Raw genomic sequence first — 21,349 nt, 5'->3', positions numbered from 1 at the left:
GGGAAACGGTTGAGCTTTGTAAACCAATGGTAAGATCATTTTACCAACTTTCGTCGTCTTTGGCCATGGAACCTTATTTAAAATATGTTACCAAACCATATCATCGTTTTCTACTCATAAGGTTCAGGTTCAACCTGATACATCTTGTGCTTGGCTCGTATACAAAGTGGGGCATCCCAGAAGATTCCCCACCCTGCACCTGCGATTTCTTCTCTACACAGGATACTCTGCACCTAGTTATGCTTTGTGAACATTATTTGGTGGCCCGTAAAAAATTTCTTTTCCCCATCCTGAAAGACTTAAACTTTGCTCAGGTATGGCCGGCTCTATTATATTTACAGATGTTGAACTCGGTACAGGTCACATATGGTGTAGCGTGTTTTTTGGTAGCAGCCGCTAGACAAAAGAAAACCAGTCTGGCCCCAAAGATCAACCACCAAACCTGACACTTGTAAATATGGTACTCCTTATATCTCTGATACGTTTCTTTTATTTAGGATTTGCAATCACTTTTTAATCTGTTTTATTGAATTTTAACCTTGTTTTATGTATTTTGTACTGCTTTTATGGTTTTTAGTAACCGAATAAAGTTCTTTGACTGACTGACTGAGTACAATTGGTATGCAGACTTACAGGATGCCAGTGGCCTGGACACCTCCCAGACACTGGAGTTGTCTCTTGCTCTGGTCCTACCACAGAGGAGAGTGCTTATTTTGCCATGTTATTGTAACAGGCTACAGATGTCCTGGGATCTGCAGCTTCCTACAATGAAGGTCAAAACTAACGTTCTGACTGAGGTTCTTTAGCCTGGCCAGGCAACTACTGATTGTGAGTCCAAACATACGGAGACTTGTAGTAAGTGCATGCTCTCTTCTGATAGCCTGGATTTACAGCTGCCTCCTGGGCCACTACAGCTGTGCCTTATGGGATTCGATTGGTCAATTCCTTCCAGCAGTTTTGGAGCACCTGCAGCCCAAACTATGTAGAATGGCCTGGATGTTGAAAAATGTGTCATCAGCTCTGGCTTAGACACAACTGATTGCTTGGGTCAAGGAGTGGACGTATGTAGCCACAGTGGGCACAACACCGGGGGAACCTATAGGATTTCCATCCAGGTGTCAGAGGAGACTGCTAAAGATCTGCAGTGGTGACTGCTATGCCATCAATTGGGCCAGTAGCTAACCCCTACCCTTACCGCGCCCAGAGCTGATGTTGGTGACTGATGCATCACTACCGAGGAGGCCATCTGTGAGAGGTGATCAGAGGAGTCTGGTATCCAGTGGAAAGCTGCCTCCACATCGGCTTACTGGAGTTGTGGGTGGTTCGCTTGGTATACAAGACCTTCCTACCATTCATTAAAGGGGGACTGGAATAGGTAGTCTGAACACATAGCTGTTGTGGGGTACTGCAATAAGCAGGTAGAGATGGGTCTTAGCTCTTCTGCCAGAAGGCATTGTGCCTCTGGAATTGGGTGACACCAGGGTGAATAAACTCAGCTTCCAACAGCTACCTGATCACGATTGGCAATTACACCAGTGGAGCAGGGCATTTTCTAGCAATGGGGAGAGCCCTGGCTTCATTTTTTTGCCACCGCAGAGAACTCACAATGTCAGTATTTGTGTGTGCTAGTTCCCCAGAAGGCTTTCTTTCAGAGACTCATTCTGTCTAGAGTGGAGCTCTGGGCTTCTTTATATCCCTCCGCCTCTAACCCTTCTGACTTTAGTTCTGAAGAAGATCAAGGAAATCAGACCCCAAGCCATCTTAGGGGCTTTGAATTGGCCCAGATGGGTGTGGTATGCAGAACTTCTGGGCAAGAGCATCCGTCTTCCAATCCAGCGTCTGCTTTGTGAGGCTCTCCACGACTCAGCAGGACAGGGTCATGTACCCGGGCCTTCGCAATCTGCACCTCCATGCATGGACATGGAGTGGCGGCAACTGGTTTCCTTCGATCTTCTTCCCGAGGTCGTTGATGTTTACTAAAGAAGTGGAATGCGAACTGCTAGTAAGAATGGGACTTGGACTTGAAGACTCAGAGGAGCTGGGAGAATAAGGAACCACCCAAGGTACGTACCCAGGAACCTGACGGAGACCTTGTGCAGAGTGGAACCCCAGACGCATGCCCAGTGGAAGTCAATGGAGAAATCACAGTTGCAGTTTTAGAGAAAAAGGACCCTTCCCAGACGACCTCGAAGAAACCTTTGGGAGGACAGAAGATTGGAGAGCCACCCCATGGATGACTCCGGAACCAGGTTACCTGCACCAGGGAAACCAGGTGCATATGGGTGAAGTGATGTCAGAACCTCCCATAGACAACAATGGAAGACTTTGTAAAGAAGTCCTCTCGAGGTCTCTGTAGATTGATGGTGGATTCCAAGGGTGGATGATTGAAGAGGAGAACCTGCAATCAGATGGGACAGAGTGTATGCCACAGGCCAAATGCGCAATAGTCGCAAAAGGACTTCAGGCAGCTCACCAAAGATGGAGTCCCGTGGTGCAAGGGATACAGAGAGGATGCTGGTCTTCGAGGTATGAGGTACTGGAGTGCAGAGCCAACAAGCCTTGGCAACGGCAAGTCTATGCTGTGCACAAGGGTTTGGTCCCAGCGGCTCTTACGAGGAATATTTTCCTCAAAATTGCAGCTCTGTAAAGTTGCTGAACCATCGCCTGTGTTGCTGGGCCTCTGGAAGTCCATAGGACGACAAGAGCAGCAGACGGGTCAGCTTTGTTACGCTTCCTGCAGATAAAGGGGAGTGACTCCTTCACTCCAAGGGATATTTCTTCGGATGTCCTTGATGCCCACAGGTCTTCTGGAGAACCAGAGCGAAGCACAGACACAGACAAAGCTGAAGACTTGAACAACTGGACCAGGAGCAGCAGACGTCTTCCTTGATGCAGTTTCAGTTCCAGTCGAAGTCAACGAAGTTCAAGTTTCCAGATGGTCGACGAGTGTCTTGATTTCAGTGGTGAGTCCTGCTCCTTGAGGAATCTGAGGACCCACCCACACGGGAGCCCTTAAATACCCAGGGGAAGAGTTGGAATGACTCAAGGGTCTCTCCTAGATGAGGGGTTGGACAGAGGGGCGGATACTCACCTGTCCTTTGTCCAGTTTCGCACCAGAGCGGGATCCAAGGGTTCCTGAACTGGCTCAAACCGGAGTATACAAGGATGGCACCAAGAGTGCCCTTCAATGCAGTCTGGTGGCGCTGGAAAGCGCCCCCACCCCACCCCACCCAAACCCAATAAACAAAGTCCTGTCTGGGAGGTGGTCACACCTCCTTATGACAGAAAACCTATTGTTCTACCTTCCCCTGCTTGAGCTCAGCTCAGCAGCAGGTGGTAAAAATTGTGTCTGTGGTTAGCAGCAGCACTAGCTTGCTGGCAGACCCTAAAAGACTGTAACCAGGAATACAGGGGGCTCCCCAGTACATGGGATGATACTTCCAACACCGGAATCTGTGTTGGGGTATTGTTAGATTTGGGGGTCTCTAGTTGGCACAAGTAGGTACTTGTGACAAATAGGGACCCTTGCCTCTAGTCAGGGTAAGGGGGTACACTCCTAAAATAACTCCTACTCACCCCCTTGGTAGCTTGGCACGAGCAGACAGGCTTATCTCAGAGGCAGTGTGTAAAGTATTTATGAACACTTACAGTAATCAAATGACAACACTACAGATGGACACCACACAGTTGTATATTAAAAATAAGTATTCTTTGTATAGATTTAACACAAGACCATAAACAACAAAAATCCACAATACTGTTACTTAAAAATGGTAGTTTTAGCTTAGTTCTCTTTAGTTCTTAAATGCAACACTTTTAGTTCAATGTACCTTAGATGCGACATGCAGGGCAACGAAAGTGATGCGATGAAAGTTTGGTGCAAAGAAATAAAGACGTGAAGATCTCTCCGATGTTGCGAGAAGACTCGACGCGTCAGCTGCAGCAGCGGCACCCTTGTCCAGTGATGCGGCGACAGCGGCTTTGGCGGCGGCACGCTTCCCCGTGGATGCGAGGCGCTTTTCTTGATGCGGTGCAGTGCGACAACTACAGCGGCGACATCCTTGTTCAGAGATGCGACGGCAACGGCTGCAACGGCGACACGCTTCTTCCTTGTAGCGAACTTTTTTCGTGATGCTGTGCAATGCGACAGCTCCAGCGGCGACACCCTTGTTCAGAGATGCGACGGCAGTGGCTGCGACGGCGACACGCTTCTTCGGTGTTGCAGGACGCTTCTCGTGGTGCGGTGCAATGCGACAGCTACAGCGGCGACACCCTTGTTCAGTGATGCGACGGCAGCGGCTGCGACGGCGACGCGCTTATTCTCCGTGAGTCGCGCTTCCAGCTCCTTGCGACCCGCAGTCCCTCAGAAGGCCCAAAACAGCAGCAGGCACTTCCAAAGAACTCTGGGGAGCTGGGGTTGAAGTCTGTTGTCCCTGAGACTTCAGCGGGAGGCAGGCTCTTTTCCAAGCTCTTGGAGAGCCTTCAGAAGTTGATCAAAAGTACACACAAAGTTCCTTTCTCCTTCCTTTGGCAGTCAGGCAACCACTAAACGCCAAACCCCAAGCAGCACTTCAGCTTAGGGATAGTCTCTCCTCAGTTTCTCCTGGTTCCACTCCTCAGCAAAAGTTTGTTCTTGTTTCCCAAAGTGATCTAAAGTTCTTGGGTTGGGGTCCCAATATTTATACTAAGTTTTACTTTGTTCTCTGAAGGCAGAGAGGCCTTTGCCTAGTCCAAACCAGTTCTGGTCAGTCCTGGAGCACTTTGTTTACATGACTCCTTCTTTCCTTTCAGAGTGCAGGGCAGAGACATCAGACGCACCACAGGAGGTGGAGCCAGCATTGTGGAGGGAAGGCACAGCCCTATTTAGGTCCCAGGTGCAACTCCTCCCTCGCATTCTAGATGCAGATCTCTCGATTCACCACTGGGCTGCCTCACACTGTCTCCTGGAATTCCCCAGCCCTGTCACTCAAACTCCAGACAAGGAATACACAGCCTAGCAGAGGCAGGTTTGAATGGTTAGACAAGTAAATGTCTACTTTCTAAAAGTGGCATTTTCAAACACAGAATGTTAAAACCAACTTCACTAAAATATGTATTTTATCATTCTGAGTTCAGGCATACTAAATTCGAATTTCTACCATGTTCCCTGAGTCAGTTAGGATTATAAAATGTAATAATCAAACTGCCCATTCTGGCCTATGGAGAACAGGTAGCCTTGCAATAGTGAAAAACAAAAATGGCTGTAATTCACTATTAGAACATGCCACACACACCAGGGCATGTCCTACCTTATACTTACAATGCACCCTGCCCTTGGGCCTACCATAGGGGTGTCTGATATGAAGAAAAGGGAAGGTTTAGGGACTGGCAAGTGGGTGCACTTGCCCAGTCAGCATGACAGTTTCAGACTGCAAGCAGGCTCTGCAATGGCAGGCCTTAGACACACTTTTACAGGCTGCTTCTGTGGGTGGCACAGGTATGATTCCAACATGTTTGATACAAATATGACCAGTTTCGGCGCAGACATTATATAGTTAGACATATCGTAGTGACTGAAGTGCACTATATGTCCTAAAATGGCTGACTGCACTCACAAAGCCTGGATAATCGACTTTGAGGTTTGTAGGGGTATCCTGCTCATGCAGGGACACCCTCACACTTATAACCAAGCACCCTGCCCTCAGGACTGTAGGGCTTACCATAGGGGTGACTTATAGGTTTTAAGTATAGTGTCCTCAAATATAAGAAAACCTTTATCTGTCGTGAGAGGTGCAAGCACCACATCACACAGGCTGCAATGGCAGGCCTGTAGTTTGAGTTAAAGTGGGCCCCCATGGGTGGCACAATACATGCTGCAGCCCATGGGAGACCCCTGGGTACCTTAGTACCATATGCTAAGGAATTATAAGGGTACACTAGTTACCAATTGTGGAAGTACGAAAGTACTGATCATAGCCATTTTGGGAGAGCGAGCTCAGATGCAGGGAGTTCCTGATTAGTAGGATCCCAGCAAACTACAGTCAAAACATACGGACACCAGGCAAAAAGCGGGGGTAACCATGAAAACAGATCCAACTTTCCTACATCCTTGTCGGAGGAATGGTCGGAAACAGAAGCGAGGAGGCCGTATGGGATCAATATTGGGTTTATTTTTTGCAAGTACGGTTAAACACAAAGAGTAGAATGAGGGAGTAACAACAGTGATCCTTCTGTTGGTGCAGCACAATAAGGTCTTGGGTACACTCTTGAAGGGTCCGTCAGTGGAGTCCTCTTCACTTCGGTGGTTTGATTGGTGGAATGCCGGAGTTTGGCTACAAAAGAAAAGAAAGAACAGTGGCAGCGGTTAATATCTGTGCTCAGTTGTACGCCCTAAGCTTCTACTGCACCTCGTGAGAGGCTAGGCAAACATAGTGAGGGAAAAACAAAGAGAAGAGCGGTATAACAATAGAGAAAAGGGAGTGCTGGGGAAGATAAGCCACTGGGTCCCCGGCGAATCAACTGGAACGGTCGCAATGCAGTTGACAGTGCTCTTACATATAAAGTTGTGAGCTTTAAGGCAGGCACTTTATACAGGGTTGTGAGGTTTAAGGTAGGTACAGTGGGACGTGAGGGGGCGCGGGATTTAGTGGCACAAAGTCCCCTTATCTACCCCTTCCCTGTTCATATGCCCCCTTCCCTGGTTACGTACCGCTTCCTGCCGCAACTCTCCTGAGTTGCGGTGGCTCATGCACCTCCTCTGGAATCCACCAGTCCTCGTACCCACTCTTCTGGATTCTCCTGGTCTCGGTCGTCTTCCGGCTTGAGCTCCTCAATGTCCTTCGTCCCCGTCTTGGCGGCGTTCCTCTCTGCAACAGAAGTTCCTCGCGTCTCAAGCTCTCTCCTGCTTCCGTATGTTGACGACCCTGGTAGTTCATCATCTGTTTTTATTGTCCACTCCGGTGATTGGCTCCCTCCCTCGTATTGGAGGACCTGCAGTTCCGTCCCGCCCCTTGATGGCGTGAGTGCTTCCGGGTCAGTTTCCCTGGGCTGCGAGAGGAAAGGAAAGTCCTGGGTTACAGTCGATGATTCCGCCTCATATTCGTCTTTACAGTCCTCCCGACTAGGAAGGTAAGGGACCCATATGGGATTTAACAGGGCGCCCATAGGTGCCGTGATGGGGTGCGCTGGGGCTTTCTGACAATCCTTCAATTGGGAGAACATTTACTGAGGGAGGGCACAAAAGTGGCTGCTACCCTTACTTCTTTGAATGTTGCTGTTAGCATAAATTGGGGCATATGCTCAAGTAGTGTTATTAAGCCACAAACATGGTCAAATCTAGGCATTCCTCCATCTCATCTTGACTTAGCTTGAGCACCCGGTTTCATCATTGTACAACATAACCAAACGGTACTTGAAAAGTACAAATTACTTAATTGTAATGATGATTTGTAAGCATAGAGATTCTAAATAATCACAAGCAACATTCACACAATCCTCAGTGAGGGAATATACCTTTCTTATCCTATTTCAAACTATATTGAAAATATCTGCACTAGTCTATCCTGTCTCATTGATTTCTTAACCATAATAGTGATTTAACATGGAGTTTTATCCTTACCATAAAAAAATGTCTGTTGTCTTAGGAAAAAAAATCACTTTCTTTAACTAATGATATTGTATCAGTATGTGAATGCAGTCAAGGTGATTTTTTTAGGGTGAAGTAATTAAGAAAAAATGAGTAGGATTGCTTTACGTTTAGAATACGTCTATGAGACATAGAATTCTTGTTTGATAACTCAGTGTACATTTGAGATGTAAAATGGTCCTTTACTATTCCAATGTAATCGCTCTATAGGAAATGGAATGATTCACCATACAGCCAATAGTATGAAGCAACAGAGAAATATTCCACTCAAGGGAGAGAAAGCCCCAAACTGAGTGTATGTTAAATAATTGATAATAACAGGCTTTGCAGACAGATGTACTGTCAATCCAGATATACGAATGGATGGTAATAAAACGAATTTGCAGAACTTTTGAAGTAATTTTGCTATTTTTTCATTGTGAACACGCAAAAAGATATGTATTTCTGTTTTTGAAGGTTAAAAGGTCTTGAACAAGTAACCAAGGCGACTATGCTTGGCCACCTTCTTCCAGTGTTGTTGACAACTCTTATGCATCCAAACTTACAGACGTTGACAATGGCAGATGCACTGATGCCCCAGCTTGTGCAGCTTGTTCTCTACACCAGTCAGGTAAATCTAGTGTGAATAACCAATCTTAATTTGCTGGTATAGAAAAGATTTTGATTTTTTCTTAGTAGTATTATTACTGCATTGTCCTTGTCTACGATTTGCGTGTATGGGGAATCTCAAATTTAATAGCATTTTTGTGTAATTAACCAGTTAGACTTCTGGTTTTGACAAATTGTTCTTACTTCAAGAGCCATGACCCCACCACCTGTTAGTTCTGTCTGAAGGCACTGTCTGTTCCCTTTGCTCATCTGACTTGTGAAGACCAGGCACTGATCAACTGAGACAACAGCATCTGCTGAACAACAGAGTCTGGAATACATACTAAGCAGGGTTCATTTGCTGTGTTCTGTTTCAGTGTCTCCCTTCAGATGTGGCAATGGAGACAGTGCATGATCTTCATGACCGACGTAAAGCAGGGGCACACAATAAATCACTCTAGTCTTGAATCCGTATTAGATCGGCTTTCTCACTGGTCATTTCTTAGGGTACTAGATTTGACCTCTCTCTGTAGGGTATATGTCACTGTCTTTGATAGTTCATTTAAATATGTTATGAAACTGTGACATTTCAAAATTATTTTTTTCTCTTTCCTGGTCTTGGGCCCATGCATTATAAAGATCTTTACTATATTTTTAGAAACCAAATTGAATATCTCTAGACCAGTGCTTACTAAGCTGTCTTAGAAGTCCGAATATGGATGCAACTTTATTTATTGAAGATTTTATGTCCTACTTAACATGCACTTGACTTTCAATGCGACAACAAGAGGGATATTACAGAAGGTGGAGTAGTAAACCAGGATGGGAGCAGTGAAACTAGGTTGATAAGTGAGACTAGACATCCTTGGATAATGCAGCTGCCTGCCGACTAGGAGGAAAACTCAGACTGTTCTGAATTCTAAGTGCCTTGTATAATAAATTGGCAGAACAAACGTTCGCTGAATCGAGTGGGCACAGTATTCACTAAAGGATTCCACCTCAGATTCTGCAAATCCTTTGCCTTGTATCAAAGCTTAGCTGTCTACGACTGAATAAGTACTTATGTACTAACCTTCTTGTTAATTGTTTAGCAGTAGCTATATCATGCACTATGTAAAACCTGACTCCCATGTTGTGTAACTCTGTTTATTTATTTTTTCATGTAGCACTGCAGTCTCAAGACTGACCATTCCATGTGCTTGTTAGATTATAGATGTAGTTCTCTAGACTTGTTTACATTTTTATAGGATGTTATTTCTTACAGACCGCTTTGCTGCTTAAGACACAGTCTCCTGTTTTCTCAGAAGTGGGCAGTTCTCCCAGTGGTGCAGCCGAACCAAAAATTAAGCTCTTTGTTGAGGACAGGTAACACTTTTTTTTTTTTTGTTGCTCAAACTTCCTTATTGAATTTCAGCATTTTCCATACTTGCCATTATGAAGCAGACTGTAAATTCTTTGCAGATTCATCAGTGTTGGTTAATATTGCAGTGTGAATCTAGACTGACAGTTTTTTTTCAAGATAACAGAATCCAGAGTTACAACTAAGGGCCTCATTACGATGTTGGTCGGAAAGCATTCCGACGGACTCTGTGTCGGAATCGGTTCCGACCCACTAGGGTTCTGCGAGTCAGACCGACTGATTACGATGTTTCCGAACACCATTTGGTAGGACTCCCATTGACTTCAATGGGACCCTATGTTCCGACCGACAACACAGGCCCCCATTGAAAAATGGGGTGGTTGTGGAAAACCTTTCACCCTGTCGTAGGCACCCCATGGTGCCTGCCACACTGTGCATAGTTTGAAAAGCGGGGTCCCATGGGTACCCACATGGGCCCCAACCAAAGTCCTCCGGGAGAAGGGGGGCCTGCTACGGGCCCCCAAAGTCATTTTCCAATAGCCATTTCGTGTCGGACGGATCAATTTGAAAAGGCTGTCCGAATCAGATATCATAATACGTTGGTCGGAAATGCGGTCCATAACCTGTACGATTCGGCTCTGACCGACTCGGAGTCTCTGAATACCGGTCGGAAACAGAGTCGGAAAGACCGAACGGTTACCTTCTATCGTAATCGGTCGGTCAGAAATGTTTCCGAGTTGGTCGGAAACATGGGTTCTGACACAGGTTAGGAAAATCCAAATGCCGTTCGGAGCCTTTTTGACCAACATCGTAATGAGGCCCTTAGTGTTTGCGCTGAATTGCATGCACAAAGAATGTTATATTAGGCATTTGCTTTTGAGTGTTTGAACTTGTGATATATGATTTTTATCTTTTTTGGTTGTGGTGAGTTGCTGGGCAGGACACCTAAATTCCACATCTCCATTTAGTAGGCAACAGACAGATTTTTATCTTTAGGTTTTTAATTGAATGCTAGCATTATAGTTATGAAAGGTTTGTTTTACTTTAAGTTTTCGTTAGAGAGATTTAGCAAGGGTTCTAGTTCAAGATTCCAAAAATCCCAACATTAGATACATGTTTGTGCGTACAAACTCCTCACCACAGAAAATAAGTTTTATGTTGTCTGACTTGAGACCTTTATTTCATAGAACTAGAGCTATTTGTGTTTTTTTGTAGACTTTTGATTCATAACTGTTAAATCAGACTCAACGTCTGCCAGGCTGATACTACTCCACCCGCCCAATTTACAAATGCTGCCGGACATTTCTAAAGCATTGGCAAGATCCACCGACATGGCGGTTTCTGTCAGTGCTGCTTACAGTTTGATGGTTTGGTGCAGGGCTCTGTCAACATGATGGAGCCCTGCATCAAACTGTTTTGTTTTTATTCTCAAAAAGAAAATCCCAAAGTAGGATTTTCTTTTTGAAAATAGAAAAGTAATTCCTCCCCCAAACATGGGACTCCTCCCCTCACCTTTCCAATGACGAGGGAAGTAGTTATTAGTTTTCACTGCCTGTTACCGCCAGGGTTTTTCTGGTGGTGACAAACAGTGAAAACTGACCTCTAATTCTGTCCATCTAAATTAGGTGGGTAGAATTTGAGGTCTGCCTCCGACGACCCTTACACCACAGGGCTGGCGTAGAGGTTTACTTATGACGAAGACGGAGTAGTCTCTGCTGTGATTAAACCAAAGGAGCGCCCACTTTCAAATTTGGCAGGAGGACCTTTATCTTGGAGGATTGTACACTCCGTATAATCGGCCCTTAATTCATCCTGCTGTGGTATGTTCGTGAAGCTTTGAAGGCGTCCTAGGAGGTCTTGTCCCCATTCCAAAGGAAGAAATTGATGCCTCACTCAATTTGATGTAACAGTCACAAATGGACTGAGAAATGGAGCACACTTAACAAATAATAACATCTAGATGTCATTATTTTAATCTCTTGTAATCAGCCTAGAATGATCAGTTAAGTGCCTTCCATCTATGGAAGTCTGAGTTCGTATGTGAGATTGGGGGTTTTAGGTTGACAAGATCAGATCAGCTGGGCGAATATTGAGTAGTATTCCCGATATTTGAAGTTCTGTGTGTCCCATTTAAAGCTGCTTCCTTTCAGCGCTGCTGTAGTGGCGAAGCATTGGGAGTGCATGCACTTTGTCCATTTAATTTTATATCCAAAGAAGCCAGAAAATCTCTCTGTTAAGGTAATAAGAGTCTAATAAAGTCCTGTGTCCTATTAATGTTAGCATCATGTCATCCACTTTCAAAAGAGCTTTCTCCTCTTCTGCAGCTGGTGTGAGCCATTCTACTGTTAGGTGATCTGTATGGTTGTGACTAGTGGTTTCAGAGCCATTGGAAATAGTAAAATCTACTATGGGCAGCCCCTTCTCGTACCTGTTTGTATTGGGAATGACCCAGATAAAATCCCCTACATTATGTCATATGGATATGAAGAGTTCACCTTGGTTAAAGTAGCTCCATTCCATTTGATTGACGGCTTTCTCCTCATCAAGGGAATGTACCACTCACTGTCGGTGTTAGAGAATCTCTTGAGTGCCATAGTAGGTGACAGAGTGCGAAAATGGTGTCTAAAGTTTCTATTGGGTAGAAAGTCTACTTGGGCCTTCTGAATTAAGGATCAGATCACCTTTTGTAATCTGTTCGCTAAGATTTTTGCTAGAATCTCCCTAGCCTTATTTAGTAATGAGATCAGCATATTGTGGAACAGTATAGGGTAGTCTCTTTTCCATTTGGGTATAATTGCTGTTACTGTTTTACTGGAGAATGAGTGCAAAGAACCAGTGGTTTCGATCTTGTTTATCCTGACATGTTTTTAGCAGTTTAAGTGCAAGATGTTCCGTAAAAAGGGATGCCCAGTCACCTTGGTTTTACGGTCTTTTACTGTTTGCTTTTCTGCCCTTGGTAGGTAGCTCATTGCAATGATGTGTCGGTAGACCAATGCTTTCACGGCAGGATTCTGCCCTTAAGACGATTTGACTCTGGGTGGGTTCTCGCAGACTTTCATCTTCAAAGGTCGATCAAATCAGTTTTCATTGAGTTGGATAACATTAAAGTGCTAACTGACAGTGACGCTCCCCAGGATGAACATGCACATTATAAATATTGCATTTTTCCTTTAATTACGTATTGCGCAGCATAATAAGAGAACACAGAACACACGCACTCACAAATGAGTGAAATTCTGAAATGCTATATTTAGACCGTTCTAATGAATGCGTCTTGTTTGCTGGGTGGAAGACAGCTAAGTACATGTTAATTCTTTTTATGAATTTATATATATATATATATATATATATATATATTTTTTTATACTTTTAATTTGCCTTTGGCGCTCCTCCCGGTTGCTTCGCGCAAGCTATTTAAAAAATATAGATTTTCTCCCTTGAAATGGAGAATATATGGCCATTATTTTTTCACTTTCCACATGAGTGGCAGATGTTGGCCTTTCTTTGAAAATAGCGCAATAAGAGGAGAAATCTCCTATTGTGACACCGAATACCAATACTCTAGCTTTTATTTTTCCTGTCTGTACGTTAGATGTTTTTGCTGTCTGTTCTTATGGCCCTCTTGTAACTCTGGATGGTGACCTCTACTGCAGTTGTCATTCTTGAGCAGTTAATTGTAGGTATTAACTTGGATGCTCTCAACAAATCTATCATGGCGTCCATGGTAAATAATCTAAGGTGAGCAGTGTTACCCAAAAACGCGACCTTTGAGGGGGATGCTCTTTTTCTCGCTGATTCAGAAAGCGGTTCTCTATCGAGGTGTTTATCCATGTAAACGTCGAACGTTACCCTGCAACACGAACATTTAGAAGGAAAATTCAGCTCTCGTCACATCCCCTTGGTTAAGAGGCAAGGAAATCTTTCTCAAAAATAAAATGGGGGGTGGCACACTCAGATCCTCTCTCTATTCATGACCTCCTCGACACCTATTGTATGTATGCCTCGAGCATTGTAGTATCAGTGGGACTCTATGCACTGTAACTCATTTGTTTTTTCTTATGAGCTTGATAGCCTCACTCATAGCAGTGCTTATGTAGAGTACCGAGTTGTCTTCTGTTGCCATGTGGGACTCGAGCGCGTCTGCCCCTCCTGGAAGCTAATGCTGATCGTGCCTGAAATCATTCTAGATTCTGTACTATTTCTTGTCCTGTTGGGGCAAGAATACACTTTTGTCACCTCTAGTCTGGGTTCAGAAATGAAGATTGTTAGCCTGTTTGGCCTGGAAGGGGTGCTTTTTATATTATACTCTCATGAACAAAATGATCTTAGTCTGACAAATTTTTCTTCCATTCTGGATAAAAGGTTCCATGGGATCCAAAGTAGCATTTCTGCAGTCATCTGATGCTAGAGGATATGGAATGAAGACTACTGTTATTAGCAGCACGCTATGGATTGAGAGATGTATTATCTACTGCCCACTCTCCTGGCAGTGGAAATACTTTAAAGATCGATCATTATTTTGGGGATTTTTCTGGCATATTAATAATGTACGCACAAACCAGATTGTATTTGCTGAAGCTCACTATTGGATTTACAGATTACTTAAACGGATGTATAATTGATCAGGAGGAGGGAGAGTACTTTAGAATCATTGAGTTTTGTGGCATTGGTGTTTTTCCTCAGGTAAAGAGGTAGGATTAATCTGATGAAGATTTAGGATGAGGAGATCAATTCGGGGTTACAGTTCAGTCAAGAAAATTAATATAGTGTTCGCAAAAGTAGTTCTCAAGTACTTCCTCATGGCTTTACCAAGAATCTAGGGTGTGGTTTGGGTGGAGAACTCTTTATAAATATATTGTTTTTAGGAGGTGGCGGGCATGGAATAATTAAAAAAAATTAAATCACTCATTGATTTTAGGTGATTATGTAATTTCAATAAAGTATAACTTATGCAAGGAAATTGAGTTCCTCTCTTGACACTAAGGGGTTGTAAGCTCTCATTCAAGCTTCCTCTGCTTATACTCTGGGCCTGCTATCCTCTCACCATCATAATGTGGTCGTGTGTTGTGGTGAGTAAGTCTTTTCAATAAGTCCCTAGAATGTGTACATCCCATTCGTATTTGTGGCCATAATGACTTGTGTAGCCTGGGGATGGGGGGACATCTCGTTAGTGCTCCACCATCCATACCCCATAATCTGGAATTTAACCGAATAAAAGTGGGACCAGCGGCTGTAGATTACACCAGCAGCCTTAGCAGATACCGCAACGCCCGGAGCAGGATAGAGACTCGCCCGGGGGCAGCGACGGTAGCCATCTGGACCCAAACTGGGTTGAGTGGCGACACCGGGCCTCAACAGAGCAGAACGGTGAGCCCGGGAATGATTGCTCTGAGACGTAGGCAGCACCACGGGGACTAAATGAGTGGCGGCTCCCCCCCTGCATAACGATTAGCCGAAGACATGGCGCCAGTGGGAGAGCCTGAGTGGGGGCAGGAGCGATGAGCGCGAGGTTGTGGTGGTTGTGTGCCCGGAACAACCGGAGATTTCCCCCATTAACAAACTGGTGACCGCGAGGCGTGCCTGAGACTGCACCGGGAGCCAGAGGAAACCAAAAGAACAGATGGTGCGATGTGGTAAAAATGAACACAAGATTATGACCCCACAGGGAATTGTGAAGCCAAGTGCAGGGTGGAATCTTGCTGGTGAAGGGTGGAGGTGAGGAGTTGACACCAGACCGGGGTGGTTGAAGGCACCAGGCTGCAATCTAGTAGCGCGAGACATGCAGGAATACATGCAACTGTGCACCACGAGATCGGTGCGTCGGTCCCTGTCCAGGCCGGACATGGGCACTGGGCACGTTGGATGCACACTGGCGGCGAACCAATGAGGTTGCACTAACGCTTATTGGTGACAGATGGCGTAGGGGCTCCGAACCATGATTCGAGGCATTGTGTGACACTGAAGGGCATAAACACTGCGTACACCCCACAGTTACCACGGTAAACAGGGAATCACGACAGACCCCGGCTGAACCGGAGGGGTACCACCCCTGACTGGCTCACACAGGAGAGGTGCCTTGAAACGGAGTGGAAAGCGCAGCACACAGAGCTACAAGCACAAGTGGGACAAAGCAGAGGCATTGAGTATAGTGATTAACAATGCAGCACATGATGGACATGGGTCGGCTCCACTCTGACGCAGGCGGATCCTCTGGCCAGCCTCCACTGGTCCGCACCCTGTCAGACAAAACATCGGATATGGTGCTCACTGACTCAATGTCCAGCAAACTGGCTGCAGTCCTAGCTGTGGTAGAAAGACTGGGGAATACATTGGAACAAATGCGTAACTCACTGGAAGCTAAGATTGACACAGCAGTGAGTGACCTAAACCTTTTACATGCAGACCATCATAAGCTAACGGAAAAAACCCACACATTAGAAGTTACCATGGAAGAACTGTCACCAAAGGCAAGGGAAGTGGACATGAATCGGAAAGAACTTACGGACCGTGTGCATGCCCTCAAGCTCAGGGCTGAGGATCCAGAAGGCTGATCTCGGTGGAACAACGTCCGAATGATTGGTCCACCAGAAGGAGAGGGGGATACTGATGCCGCCACATACGTGGAGACCTGGATACAGGGAATAATACCTGAAGGTAAACTTATGAAACACTTTGCAGTGTAAAGGGCATACAGGGTCCTGACAAGACCACCTCCACCAGGAGCAGATACTAGACCCTTTTTATTCCGCGTACTACATTACGACAGGGACACGATACTACAAGAGGCCCAGAAGTTGCAGTCTATACAAATTGCAAACAGTTGAGTCATGCTTTTCCCGGACTACACAATAGCAGTGCAGAAACAAAGGCACTCATTTTTGGAAGTGAAACGTCGCCTACCTAGTTTGGACCTGAATATTCCCTACTGTTTCCTGCACACCTAAGAATAGTGGCTAAGGGCAAGTCGCATTTTATGACACCCCCGTCGCCACCTAGGAATGGATAGACTCTGTGGGGCTGGTGGTCTCGATTCTACCAACAGACATGCAAGGAAAGACACAATCGAGAGCAGTATCCGGAAATCGAAGCGAAAAGAGACGCAGACTGTGGGAGAAACCCATGAGACATGGTCCAAACATCGTGCAAATGATTCAGGACTAACGTAAGGCACTGCAGGCAGCAGCTGACATAAGTGATTATCAAAGAGACTTCATATCTGAGGAAAGCCTTCAGGATCGTGGCAGCGACGGAGTTGGTGGAGGCAGCCTCCACCACCGAGGGCTCCAGCACCATGCCAGTGATCACCCCGCAAACCGCAGATGACATCATGTAGCTGAACTCCTACCATTATCCTGGCAGGGATATTTGTCCCAACAACCAGGGCTAAGCAAGTATCATTGGACACTGTATGATTAATGTTTGTCTAAATAGCATGCATGCATAAGCACAAATTTAAATTATACATGATATTGGTCATGGAGTGTGCCAGAGACAACACACAGAATTGGCAATTATACAGCATGCATGTAACACTAAGCACAAGACCTAGATCTAGCCGGGCAAAGATGAGTCACAAAATCCCACGTATGACATAACCTGGTTGATATGTTAATTCCCCCAGTGGTTAACACCTAGTACCGGCACTGCTCAACCCCGCTAGCCAACGTTGGCACTAAGTTTTGAATGACCGTTTGGACGGATGCTCGTTGCAATCCCGCCCTTGTTATTTATTGATAGGTAATATTTGTTTGGTTTGTCATGTTTTTTTCAGCCAGGTAATACACCCACAAGACTCCAATAAAAACACATTCCAAAACTCACCTGACATGCATACCCATACCAGTAGCATGTCGGCCCCCACGCTCCAACTGCCACCAGAGACTAATATATCATGACCATGGCAGTTCTTAAGGTATGCACATGGAATGTGTGAGGAATCCACACGCCTTCCTGGAGATATTCAATATACCTCTACCTCAAGAGACACCAGGCCCAAATAATCCTTCTGCAAGAAACACACCTTAAAACTCCTGAAATTGAGAGGTTGCAGAGAAGATGGTGTGGGCAGTTATACGCTACTGGATACTCCGTCTATGCTGGAGGTGCATTGATCTGGCTCAGACCGGGTACCCACTTAAAATCAGAGGAAACGGTGATAGACACTGAAGGCTGGTACATACTTGTGAAGGGCCGTCTGGATAGCAGACGCATAGTAATAGGCTCCATATATGTGACCAATACAGATCGGGCATCTTTCTTCGATTTACTGACTAGCAAACTCTCTAACTGGCACGGCGTGCCATGGTTGTTAGGTGGGGATATCGACTGTGTTTTGGACACAACTCTTGACCGATCCTTCCCTCCACTTCCTGGTACACACACAGCACTAGCAGCGAGGGCATTAAATGCCTGGATTGGACATTTGCAACTTCTAGATGTCTGGAGACAGACACCCCACAGACAAACTATACTCTTATTACTCAGAACCCCATAGACTACTTGTGAGGCTAGGCAGGTTACTCTGCACAAGTGAGATAGCTATGGTGGTGAGCAAGACTGATTACATGGGGTGGACTCACTGAGATCATAATCCACAATACTTACAAATGTCGTGGGAAACAGCTCCTGCTGCCATTCTGACATGGCGCCTGCACCAGAAACACTGGAAGATCAACCATTTTGTGAATTCCTGAGTGCAGCAATCACTAATTACTTTAGCGATACTATATAGGTACAGCATCTTCACACCTTATAGAATGGGATGCTTTTAAAGTGGTAATAAGGGGCCACTGTTTAAACATGCAAATAGTATTGCGGAAAGTCAAAGAAATTGACATTAGGATGGTGGAGGATGGGCTGCTTCAGCTGGAGGCTGGGGTGGTGCGAGATCCACTACTGAGACCACGGCTAAATGCTAACAGAACAGAACATCACACATTACTGGAGAGACTGAGATGCCTAAACTCTAAGTTGCACTAAGCACGCACAGTGCTGCAGATCGAGCTGGTCGCCTACTGCCATGGCTCATCTGACAAGATGATGCCCTGATGCCTATAACTTCGATCTGCGCTTCAGATGGCAAGCTGTTGTACATGCAATCAGAAATACACACAGAATTCACAAGACACTCTACAGAGCTATACAGATGCACAACAGTGGCCCTGCCTGTGGAGATCCAGCAATTCCTTGCAGAAATTACTCTCTCCTGCCTCACCCGTGAGCAGACATTAGAGTTGGGCACACCGGTTACTCCTGAATAAATCCTGGCAGGTATTCGCACTCTAGCAACAGGAAAGTTCCCTGCCCAGACGGCCTGCCGTTTGAATTTTACAAGGCTGTGGTGTTCGTACCGCAGCTAAAATGTAGTTATTTATTTATTTTTTCTTTAATCTTATAAGGCGCACAGCTACCAAAAAGGTTTCCCAGCGCCGCTGGACAGGAAAAGGGGAAAATCAACCAAAATTATCTGCAATTTATTGGTTAAACAGCCAAGTTTTTAAATGTTTACGAAAATTGCTGAAAATAGTTTCATTCCTGAGAAATAGGGGAAGGGAATGAGGACCCAGGTAAGCAAAAGACCGACCTCCCATTCAAGACAGTCTAATCTTAGGAACTGAAAACTTAGCCTGGGTAGAAGAGCAGAGAGAACGTGAAGGTGTATAAGGATGGACAATGGCCCTTGGATATTGAGGGGCACTACCAGACTTCACTTTAAACATATAGCTCAGGGTTTTGAACTTCACACGATTCGCATCCTTGAGTCAATGAAGCTCACGAAGGGAGCTTGAAACAGAGGCCATTCTCGGGATCTGACAAAGCAACCTGGCCGCCGCGTTCTGCACCACTTGCAATCTGCTTATCACATCCCAAAATCAGTGTATGAAGCCGCATTATCGGCATCTATGCTCACTACATCACAACGCAAGTCACTGCTAATCTCTCTTCCCAAACCTGACGGGTATACTTCGCAGCTCGGATCGTATGGACTACTAGCACTTCCTAACACTGATTATAACATTTTAGCCAGCGTCCTATCGGCCTAGCTGGCCCCGCTGGTATCGTCATTGGTGCATCCGGATCAGAATGGATTTTTACCAGTGTGCAACACCTCCCTTAACATCCGGAGATTCTTCCGTTTCCAGTTATATGCAACACAGCCAGAAACAAATCTGGGATGCCTGGTCCTAGATCTAGAAAAGGCCTTTGACTCTCTTGAATGGTTCTACTTTTTCTCAGTTTTCTGTCCATTTGGCTTTGGACAAACCGTCTTGAGCCTTATGAGGCTGCTATATACACAACCCCTTATCCGGATCCGCACAGGAAGACAAATATCAGGAAACTTGCCAATAGTTAGAGGTACCAGGCAGGGATGCCCCTTTTTCCCTTTGCTGTTCTCGTTGGCTCTGGAGCCGCTTGCGGCACACTTTTGTAGAAGGGGCAATGACTTTGAAATCTGTCTGGGCCACGGAACGCTTATAGTGTCCTTATATGCGGATGACCTACTACTGTACGTGAGAGATGTTGACTGGGACACCATGGCGGAGATTTTGCATTGCTTCACTGTGCTATCGGGGCTGGTGGTTAATTGGTGTAAGTCATGCCTCTGCCCCTTTAAACAAAATGTGCAGGACCCAAGACTTCTGGTTTATGAGGTACCCATTAAGTGGCAGCCGTCCTTTAGATATATGGGCATTCACGTATATCACTCTCCAAGCAATATACTGAATGTCAATTTTGCTACGCCCATATCATCTATTTGGTCCCAAATAAAATTCTCAAACACTGACGCTAAACGCCATGGGTAGAATAGAGTTGTCAAAAATAATGATACATTAACAAGCAAATGCCGGTAAAGCTGGACGATTTCGAAGGTCGCTCCCGTCGCAACAACGTCCGAATAATAGGTGTGCCGGAGGGAACGGGAGGTCATGCGTTGGACTTTTTTGTGGAGGACCTGATCAAGAATCACTTACAACCAAAACTACTTCTCAGTGGAGCGGGCCCACCGCGTCCCTGGAGGCAAACCACTGACAGGTGCCCCCCCTCGACCTATTCCCACGCGCATATTTAACTTCCGAGACCGGGATCTCATCCTGCAGACAGCTAGGGCGGCACCCCCATTGCGATACCAGCACACAACAATCTCCTTTCCGGACTACACTGCATCTGTGGCCAAGCAGCAGCGAAACTTCATTGCTGTAAAGCAAGAGCTCAGGAGCCGAGACCTCAAGTACTCCATGGTGTTCCCCGCTAAATTAAGAGTGGAGGCAGAAGGAAAAACGTGGTTCTTCAACACACCAGGAGTGGCTTGAGGGCCGGCGGCAAACTCCCTACCGTAATGGGCCCGGAGGCAACAAAGATAACAATAACCATACACCGCCAGGGACCAAATCTCACGACTGAATGGACAGATTGACAGAGGTGGATGATCAGACCACAGTGCAGCGGATGGAGCCCCAAACTTTAGACGCTCCCAGAGGAAGGTTCTGATGCAAATCGGACACGTCAGTCATTTTAAGATTCAATGAAGAAACCCGGAAGGCGACGAACCAGACGAGTGCAGAAAATAAGTGCCATTACAACAGATAGAGAGCCCTTTTGGATCCGACAGCTGTTGGGTCACGATCTACAAAGAAGGGTGAGACAAGGACACTGTACATTCTGCTATGAACTTGCCATAACAGGCATTGTGGGACACTACCCCCGTGATGCGGTCAAGAAAATCAGGGGGCATCCCTGAGAGCGCTCCTCTTTCCTTACAGATGTATTGGGTAATG

The 21,349-nt window shown here is 45.7% G+C and overlaps 1 protein-coding gene across 2 annotated transcripts in view; it reads left to right on the top strand.

Moving 5' to 3' along the window:
- HECTD4 (HECT domain E3 ubiquitin protein ligase 4) overlaps positions 1-21,349 on the top strand; it is a 2,430,065-nt gene that overhangs the window by 377,633 nt on the left and 2,031,083 nt on the right. For both annotated transcript variants that reach the window (XM_085634374.1, XM_085634373.1), the window contains exons 19-20: positions 8,081-8,234; positions 9,477-9,577. In XM_085634374.1, coding sequence (XP_085490500.1) covers positions 8,081-8,234; positions 9,477-9,577 — 255 coding nt within the window. The remainder of the gene's footprint in view (positions 1-8,080; positions 8,235-9,476; positions 9,578-21,349) is intronic.

This window comes from Triturus cristatus, chromosome 11 (assembly GCF_964204655.1).
Source record: "Triturus cristatus chromosome 11, aTriCri1.1, whole genome shotgun sequence".
NCBI lineage: Eukaryota > Metazoa > Chordata > Amphibia > Caudata > Salamandridae > Triturus > Triturus cristatus.
This window is presented reverse-complemented; position numbering and strand designations above follow the sequence as displayed.